This window comes from Poecilia reticulata, chromosome 3 (assembly GCF_904066995.2).
Source record: "Poecilia reticulata chromosome 3, P_reticulata-male-v2, whole genome shotgun sequence".
Taxonomy (NCBI): Eukaryota; Metazoa; Chordata; class Actinopteri; order Cyprinodontiformes; family Poeciliidae; genus Poecilia; species Poecilia reticulata.
The window spans coordinates 27,394,095-27,403,422 of record NC_088832.1 but is presented as its reverse complement, the minus strand read 5'-3'; the positions used below and the strand labels follow the sequence as shown (position 1 = coordinate 27,403,422).

General features: G+C 39.2%; 1 protein-coding gene across 1 annotated transcript; it reads right to left on the bottom strand.

Moving 5' to 3' along the window:
• Window positions 1-872: 872 nt before the first annotated feature.
• On the bottom strand, window positions 873-8,436 carry nod2 (nucleotide-binding oligomerization domain containing 2). The gene is made up of 11 exons (XM_008405555.3): window positions 8,315-8,436; window positions 7,503-8,058; window positions 6,216-6,342; window positions 3,960-5,736; window positions 2,789-2,872; window positions 2,614-2,697; window positions 2,421-2,504; window positions 2,253-2,336; window positions 2,049-2,132; window positions 1,830-1,913; window positions 873-1,186 (listed from the first exon to the last, which is right to left on the bottom strand). The coding sequence occupies exons 2-11, from the start codon at window positions 8,010-8,012 to the stop codon at window positions 1,114-1,116; spliced, it is 2,991 nt and encodes a 996-aa protein (XP_008403777.2). The 5' UTR covers window positions 8,013-8,058; window positions 8,315-8,436; the 3' UTR covers window positions 873-1,113.
• Window positions 8,437-9,328: the final 892 nt, after the last annotated feature.

Here is a 9,328-nt window from a genome sequence, read left to right as displayed (position 1 = left end):
TCAGTAGAGGATTAAAATCGAAGTATATTTATTTGCTAAAATTGCGTAATCAAAGTTCAGACCTAAATCTAATTCAAAAATTCTTGAAAGACTTGGAAATTGCAGTGACCACCCCTTGCAGAAGATTTAGCTGGGACCCAGACAACTGGCGTGCCCTGCAGCAGTGGTCCAATAAAGTCAGGGAGCCCAGGCCCACCAAGTAGCTACTAGGAGAGAACCAGCACACACCTGAACACCCATCCCCAGACGCCAAGAACCACCAATGTCCCAGTGGGTAGTGGCACCAGCCACTCACAGGGAGTGTTACAGAAGGAAATAGGCCCCACATTTGGTGGGGGCCTGAGATATTCAGGGGGAAGGGGAAATCTAGCTGACTTGAAAGATAAACTATACTCCCAGGTCCGAGAACTGACACCACGGTAGGGTAACCCACCCCAGACCCCGACAAAACGGCCAGCTCCTCCTTCTGGCCTCCATAAGACTGTAATCATATCTGAACCAAATAATAGTTGTGAAGGCATGAATGTGATTTTACTAGCTGCTTTTCATCCAGTGACAAGGATTTACAAAGATCAGCGTGGCATAGTTTCCGTGCCATGCATGAAACTATGCCAATATAAAAGATTATATTTTACACCATTGAGAATTAAAATTTTGTTAAATCATTAGCAGTTGATAGGAAATATTAAATCTCTCAAACTGACCTATTACAGGAAAAAATACACATACAGTTGAAACACCAATAGCTTGGTTCTTTGTTTAACCAGGTTCCTCATTTTCTAAAAAAAAAAAAAAAAAAAAAAAAACCCTTTTGATCTATTTTTAGTTCTGGGATTTTCAATGAGTTATGACTGAGTTATGACACAAAAGAGTTGAATATAAAAATCTTTATAGTTATTGCACATTAGGCACAAAATGACACTGACATCAAGTTGCAACAGTAAAAACAAAAACACTAAAATAAAAATAAATTAGAATAAAAAGTCATTAAAAACATTTCACTTTGCACACTGTACAAATTATGATACATGCTGTACACATGAACCCATCAACAATTATATGACAATAATGGGAATATTCCAAAACATAACTTCTGAATGACATCACACCAAATCAGAAAACAAGCCGTGACTCAGTCTGCTGCATTTCTTCAATCTCTGCTGAAGTGAGGTCATTATTTTTCAACCTGGAAAGAAAAGGAATAAACTGAAAGTATTCATCATCAAAAAGCATGATGTTATGTCAGGTGATTGAAAGAAAAAAAAAGGCTGGTGTTTTTGACTTTTGCATCACAACCAACCTGTGGTCTCAACCTTCAACTTGTTAGCATTCCACGACATTTGGGATAATTTTACTATCCTAATTTTGTGAGAACAGTTTGTTAATGTCCCCATTCTATTCCAGCATCATAATGCACTTAGTGACACTGGATAGGATATGTCTATGGGCTGTACAAAACATGTTGGCTGTATATTTTTGCACACAAACACTCTCGGATAATGAGATTTCATATTTTCAGTTCAGAATGCAGATGATAAAATCAAGCCTTCTTGCCCCAAATCAGTGCTAGACCTAGAAAAAGTGCTTTGTGGAAAATGTCTAAAATTACCTGCTTCATCATTAAAAATATTTCAGCTTGCACACTGTAAAGCAAACTTCTATACAAGTTAAAATTGATGTGAAGGAAGACCAGCAAATATTCAGTAGAATTTAGTAGATTCGAACCTGTGGTTGTAATGCAACAAAATGCTCTGTGCAAGCAACAGTTAGCCTGTTGTTGAAGCGGTATTGCAAGACTGTGTGTATGCGTATGGTTTTGCATCACCTACCATACTGACTTGACATGATGATTGTGTTTTAAGGCTTGAGTCAGAGACTCCACCCCTGTTCTGGTTATGCAGTTCTCAGTCAACCTTTTAAAGGAAATAACAATGCACAGTCATTTAAGCACTGCTGCACAATTTGCCAAAATAGCAAACCAGACAGTTAGCTCATGCATATGACCTCTGCACTTGTTAAATGGATCAAAACATTTTGCTAAGACTTACCAGAGATCCTCCAGTGATGTGCTGTTCCTGATGATGTTAGACATGGCACAAGCCCCTGCACTTCCAACACCATTGCCTACAAGACTGCCAGAGCATTATTGTACTGTTAGTTTTTGTATTCTTTTATTTTGGAAAAAGCAAGTGGAAATACAATGAACTGTTAGAGCTTACAAAGTGTTTATGAATGTTTGAAGCAAATATTACCTGAGCCACACAATGGACTCGCTATTCTGTAAAGCATTTGCAAGGGCCTCTGCTCCTTCATCGCCTATCTTATTGCCCCATAGCCTTTGAATACAAAGAAATACTCTTAAGTACCTTATAATAACTGAAAAACAGAATGCATGACACTTTGCACAAGCATTTTCTTACCCTAAAAACTGCAGCGAATGGTTGAATTTCAGTCCCTCTGCCAGCTGCTTTGCTCCTTTTGCTGTAATGTTATTGTTACCTAGCCTGAAAGACAAAATATACTGTCATTATTCTATCACATTACACAGACATTGTGAATACTGCAAATTTAATCTGTGGTCTGGTTTCACTTTTGATGATGGCATGAGCTGACCTTAAGGACAGGAAATTTTGTCTGGTCTTTAGCAGGCAAGAAAAATGCTTTGTGCAAGCATCAGTTAGCCTGTTGTTGAAAAGACTGGACAAAATAAACAAAGTGATTATACAAACTGATAACATTTCACTTTTAGATTTATATTTAAGTTGGTAACTGTTCTTGATATACTTACGCAATTTTTTGGAAGTTTTGAAGGTGGATGACTTTGTCGATCAGTTTGCGGATGCCCTCGTCTGTAATGTTGTTATTCCTGAGGCTGTTAGGCAAACAACATGCATCTATGTTAACTATGAAAGCTTACATTAATATGTTGCATTTGTTTACTGTCTTAGTTCAAACAATCAAACTTCAATAAACTTAATAAACTGACCGATATGGTCAAAAAGGAAAACTAGTGTGATAACAGAAAAAAGATAGAACAGTCTCAGTTTGAAAAATCAATTTCTACTGACAATAACTAGTGAGAACATGAGCAATTACAGAGCAAATTTTGGCCATCTAAAGCAACAAAAGGTTGAGAATTTTATAAACAGGCAAAGGCTTGCTATTTTATAAAATTTCATTGTAATACAATTTTACTTCAAATCGTTATTTTCATTAAATATGGCTCATGTATGGTGCATTGTACTTGTTTCATGCAGTCTTCATCACAACCTGAAATCAAAATATTGCTTAATAATAACACATAATCTACTTAAACTACAGTAACAAAGTTTATGTTTGAGATATTTTAGATTCTTGATGTCTAATTTCCACTTTTGGAATAGGGCCAATTCTACAAGCCGCTTGGCTTTGTCATGGATTTTTTTTCACAGTAAACACAAAACCACAAGTCTCCTTATGAAGGTATGTATAAGTTATTTCACTGTTGGCTGAACACTGCACTTAAAAAAAAATAGTGTCTCTAATTTACAGTAAAGTACCAGCAGCTGTGGTTCACAGCATTTTACAGTATAAAAACAGTAAATTTTGTGGGTGCCAGAATTTTACAGCATGTATAGGGCAAATTTTGGCAACCTCAGCTGTAATTAGACTTTTTTTTTACAGCTTGTATTTTTTGCCATTTAATAAATCACATCATTGCGCTGTTCTGTTTTACTTATCCTTAAACAACGTCACACTCCTTATGAGCCTCAACTACCTCTCAAGGTGAATCAAAAGCTTAATATTGGTGGGTTGATTTTAATCACACCCTCTTTCCATCCCCAATAATTTCAAGTAATTGAAATAAATATCTGAATAAGTAAAAAAAAAAAAAAAAAAGAAAAAAACGGCTGAGATTGACCCTGTTTGATTAAATAATCAAACCTTTTAAGTTAAGAAAAATTAAACATTGGACTCACTATAGAGAGCTACAAATGTGCATGCAGGGTAGAAGCTGCTCCACTCCAACGTCGCCAACTGAATTGTTGTCCAGCTGGATGCCAACAGGATTCTTTAGGTGTTGGAGCACATAAGCAAGTGCAGTGCATTCCACAGGGCCGATGTTACAGTATGTCAGTTTCAGGTGCTCAGCCTCTAGCTTACTCATGGCGTCTTTAGCAAGTCTGCTATTCTGCATTTCATAGATGCACTTGATGAGCCAAACAAATTCTGGCATTGCATGCATGCTCTTCTTCTCTCCCTGCACAGGTTGAGGAATTGACCTGAAATGTTGCTGCATGCCTTTTGAAAGACATTTTTCTGCATGTTTAGTCTTCTTCTCCATCAGAACACTAGAGCAGCACTGAAACCAGAGCTTTTGATAGCGATGGGACAGAAGTCCAGACACAAAGGTGGCTGTGATCTGCAGATTTGGTGTTTCTGGCCATGTAGAATGTTCCTCAGCAATGTTCGGTGTATTAGTTGAATTCAGACAAGCTCCAAAGCATGTTCCTCTAAGCCTCTTCTTCTTCATTTCCTGCAGCTCAAAGAGTTTAGAGATAGCTGAGCAACCAGTGTTTCTTGACAAAATGGCAAAGAGAGCAGCTAAGAAGCATTGCAATGTAATATGTAGGAACTCATAGCATTTACTGTTGGCCAGGGACATATCCTTGCTTTGAATGAGAAAGCCCATGCAGATATCTGATTCAGTAACACCGCATGTCTCCATGTCTGTGACTGAAAAGATATAACTGGAGTTTGATATCCCCTCAAAGGCAAGCTGTCCAAGATGCAAGACTGTCCCAAGGTTCTCCTGCACCCAATTCACTCCCATGGGACTCTTAACGGTGCTGTGGTGCTGGAAAAAATGTTGTAAGATCATCAGGTAAACATCAGTGATTGTTTGCAGGCTTCCCTCTCCACATCCAAGCAGCTCCTTGTGGCACTGTGAGACTATCCAACAGAGGACTGGACTGTGGCAGAGTCCAAGCAAAGCTGTGTTTGCCTGTAGTGATTCTAAGACTTTGGCAGCCTCATTTGGATCACTGTGATGTTTTCTCACAAAGCAGTCAATGCCAGATGGGGAAAAGCCTTTCAGATGGATCTCTTTGTGTAAGTGCTTCTTCAAAGCAGGACCCACCGCCTCTGGACGACTGGTGACAACCTTTCTCACTCCTTTCATAAGAGAACCCTGGATTAAGTTAAATAATAGTACATGAACAGGTGCACGCTGGCTGGGGCAGCAAATCCTTTGTTCGTCCGCAAAGCTTTGTTTGAGCTCATCTAGACCATCAAAGGTGAAAAGGACAAGATGAGGGTGGTCCAGAATGAACTGGAAGATCTCCTCCTGCCCCCTGTCCGGCCAACAGCAGTGTTGAAACAGCAGCTCTTGTACTGACAGATCCCTTTGCTCCGAGTTCAACCTGCGACAGCTGAATGGAAACAGGAGGAGAAAGTCCTGAAGGGCCTTCTCTTGAGCCCAGACAAGGTGTAGCCTCTGAAGCCAGGTGCTCTTTCCACTTCCTGCTTCCCCGGATGCCAGCACTGTGTCTGCATCATCATTAACCGTCCCCACAGGTCCAATTATTTCCTCGAATCCCATAGATTTGTAGTTATTAGCACTGTTGTTTGGTAGCTCCATCTGGACTTCAGTGTAGATGTCGTCTAAGGGCATGTGGCTGGTCCCTCCATAAGTACTAAGGAAGCGTGACTGTGCCGACACAGAGCTTCTCAATTTCTTCTGGTATTTCACAAATTCTGAGGGAAAAGAAGGAGAGATGCACAAAATGAGAAACATAGTAAACCCCAGTGAGTTTTGTATTTGTACTGATAAGAGTTTCATTTTCTGCAGGGAACATTCTGAACTGACATAAGCTCAAAGACCAATCTGCAAGATGGAAGCAAAAACGCCAACAATTACACAAAAGGTCAGATTGTAGTTTACAAATGCACTCAGGAGCAATGACTTTAATTTCTGCTCACATGTTATGGGATCTGATGAAGTGTTTTGTCGCAGTACATTATTTCACTAATAGAAACAGATTGAAGCAATATGAGTGGACCATTAGTTGCTTCACATTTCACCTGATTTCTTTATGTATTGAACTGTAAAGTCCATAAAGTTACTCAAACTATCTCTGCTACCATTTTATTGAGTTATTTTCTTTACAATACTTTATTGACACATTTTTAAAAAGGAACCACACCTGAAAATCTAACCACTGTAGTCAACATACCTTTAGTTAGGTTTGGGTTTGTCTGCTCCAGGCTTGATTCAGATTCTAGACTTTGCTGAACAAACTGCAGGACTACCAACGACGCCGACTCTCCTTTGGATCTGACAAGGTCAAGTAGACGTCTTGCCTGTGAAAACAACAGAAACAGCTTAACATTTGGGGAAGAATTTGACTTAAATAGATAAAACCACAAACGTTTCTGAGGTGTCATGTGAACACTTTAAAATAGAAAGATGGTCACATGGTGAAATGTACAAAAATATCCTTTGAAAGTGAGCCAAGAATCACTTTTAGTGATCTTTGATTCATTTAGGTCACACGTCATATCTCTAAAATTTTGAAGGAAATACCAATTCCAGATACCAGTTTGAGATTTACTGCAAAAGGGACAGGCACATATGTACATCATAACAGTAATAGGTATTTTTTGAATGCATGTGTTGATGTATTTTAGCCATAGATGTAGACAAGAAAAGTGTTATTGCTGGCAGGTCAGACAAGACAGTTTATTAATTTTTCATATTTCATAGGCCTTGGCCTGCAGCAGCACCTCAGCCCCACACCACCACCACTTCAGACAGTAGAAGATGTTCTCTTTCTGAAATACTGTCATTCTTTTACACCTGATGTAGAAGGACCCATACTGTCCAAAAGCTGCCACTTTTGTCTTGTCACTCAAAAGTCTAATTTTCCCAAAGTGTTGGGGATAATCATATCTTTTGTGACAAATGCAAAATTTAAGCCTTGGCTTTCATTTTGACAAGCTGTGGCTTTTGCTTTGGAACTGTCCTCAGACTCGTGCTCTTTCCTTTTGACCTTAGTTAAAATGAGACCTATGATGCTTTCGATTGTGTTCTTGGTTCTTTTGTGACCCCTCTACTCTCTACTCTCCCAACACCAATGTGCTGTGGTGTTGAGAGGGTCTGCCACTCTTAGGGTGCTTCATTACTTTTCATGTTTTCCTTTTCTGGAGATACTAACTCTCACGGTAATTAGCTGGAGTCACTGAGCATTTGAAATAAATCTATTAAACAACAATAGAAGTCAATCACACTGTTTTCATTTTATTTAACTCAAGATTAACAAGAAGGGTTGGTTACTTTATTTGTAGGTTGGTTTGGTTTGGACAGATTTTTTCCCTTAATAAATAAAATCATAATATGATTTTTCATTGAAATTTTTGTTTGATAATATGAAACATGTAAGATTAACCAAAAAAAGAGAGCAAATAATACAAATAATTTTTCATAGCACATATTTTCAGACTGCTGTGTTTTCTCACTATACCTGTTGAGAGGGCGTGTAAATAGGCAGCTGAATTCCATCACAGTCTGTGGAGGAAAAGTGGCCTGATTCAACAAGCGCTCTCAGAGCACCATCAATACAGCCTTGGAGCTTGAGGACGAGGTCCGGCCTTTGACTCAAGAGTTCCTCAGTGGACGTTCTCTGAGGCTTTTCTGTGTAATCTAAAGTGGAATGACATCCTGACAAGAAGAACACATCTCCCAGAGCTTCTGGCAAGACCTGTTTGACTGCACTGAAGAAGAGCTCACAGCTGTCTGCACCTTTTGTATAAACCAAGTCGAGCAGTTGCCTTGCGTTGCTGTACAGAGCCCTTCCTGGTACCAGTACATTCTGGCAGTCCTCCCATCCGAGCTCCCCTTGGGCGAGCAGCATGTCCATGACCCTTTCTAGATGTTCGGCAGACCCGCTGCTGCAGAGGGCGTGGAGAATTTCTGCACGTCGTTTCAGTATAAGTTCCTGGGGCAAGCATGCCTTCATAATGTCAGCTCCCATGCCTGTGGCAGTCAGTTTGATCCTCTGCTGCCTCTGGAGTCACATCCTGTCGCAGCAAGCATAATTGTGGTTTCAATCTACACCGAGAATTTCTCCTTAAAGATTTACTTTCCCATCAGATGACTTTCACACACAAACAAGAACGGGTTTTTTTTTGTTCTGTTTTGTTGGGACACACACTGGCTGCATCCCATTCGATTTTATCATACAAATATACAAAACTCTTAACAAGAAATGAACAAAATTTGCCTTTCAAGACTTTAAAAACACAACGAAGCTGGTAAAAACGGAATAGTACTCACTGTAAGGTCTCAACAACTGACCTCTTTTCTCTCCATCTGTTATTTAGGCAGATACATTTAAGAGCTTAAGACCTGCCCCTTCCTCATTCCACATGTGAAAGCGAAACAGACTCTGATGCCATGTCTGTCAAGTGGAACAAAAGTAACTACTGGTTACAAGCGAAACACAGCATCTAAAATATCCCCTAAAACACCCCCTGAAACAGTCAGATTCACTGGAAAGGCAACACGATTATGTCACTTGTCTAATGATTTTAGAAGCTAGTACTACGTAATATTTAGAGGAAGTTTGCCACCTGGTAAAGCCCTTTGTTACAATGTAGTGACATTTTAGTATCCTCTTGCAGATGTTCACTGTAATTGCAGCACAATTATCGTGAAGTAATTTAGGAGGAGCTGAAGGGGAAACACTAGATGTTTACATTTGTCCAAAATAGAAAATGAGCAGACTGAATGTCTGAGATACACACTAGTTGTAGTTTAGAGTTGGAGCCACATGATGGAAGTGTTGCATAAGAAGGAAACACTCAGAATCTTGGGCGCTTTTATTGTTAATTCCTCTTTTTACATTTCCTTGTTTCTATTTTCAATTATGTGATTTCCTTTCTGCCTGTTTGTGCATACACATTCAGACTGTATTCACATGATGTGGTAGATCCTGCAAACACTATAAAAGAAATAGTTTAATTTATGTTAAGATGACTAAATTAAGCATGTTTGAGTAAAATGTCATCACAAAAACACCAACAGTGATGACACTGATGAGGAAACAGAGACTTCAATTCACATTGCTCTGTTTACGAAGCACTGCAAGATAACTAGACCTTTCCACAACTTGTTACGCTGAAAACACAAACCTTAGTTTCTCTTTTTTTTTTTCCCATTGATCAACGCAATGTACACATTTACAAAGCGGAAAGGGGAAAAGAGGTCAACTGTCTCTGCCAAAAAAAATCACCTACATGATGGTTTATTGGTCTGTTAATTTATCTCCTTCAACCGTCCCATCAACAT

What these genes read in the sequence shown, in the direction of transcription:
- nod2 (XM_008405555.3), bottom strand. Translation starts at nt 8,012, where the DNA reads ATGGGAGCTGACATTATGAAGGCATGCTTGCCCCAGGAACTTATACTG. An exon ending in GAGTCCATTGTGTGGCTCAG is followed by an intron (nt 2,133 to 2,252) that starts GTAATATTTGCT and finishes ATGCTCTGGCAG; the next exon opens with TCTTGTAGGCAATGGTGTTG. An exon ending in CATCATGTCAAGTCAGTATG is followed by an intron (nt 1,187 to 1,829) that starts GTAGGTGATGCA and finishes TTTTCTTTCCAG; the next exon opens with GTTGAAAAATAATGACCTCA.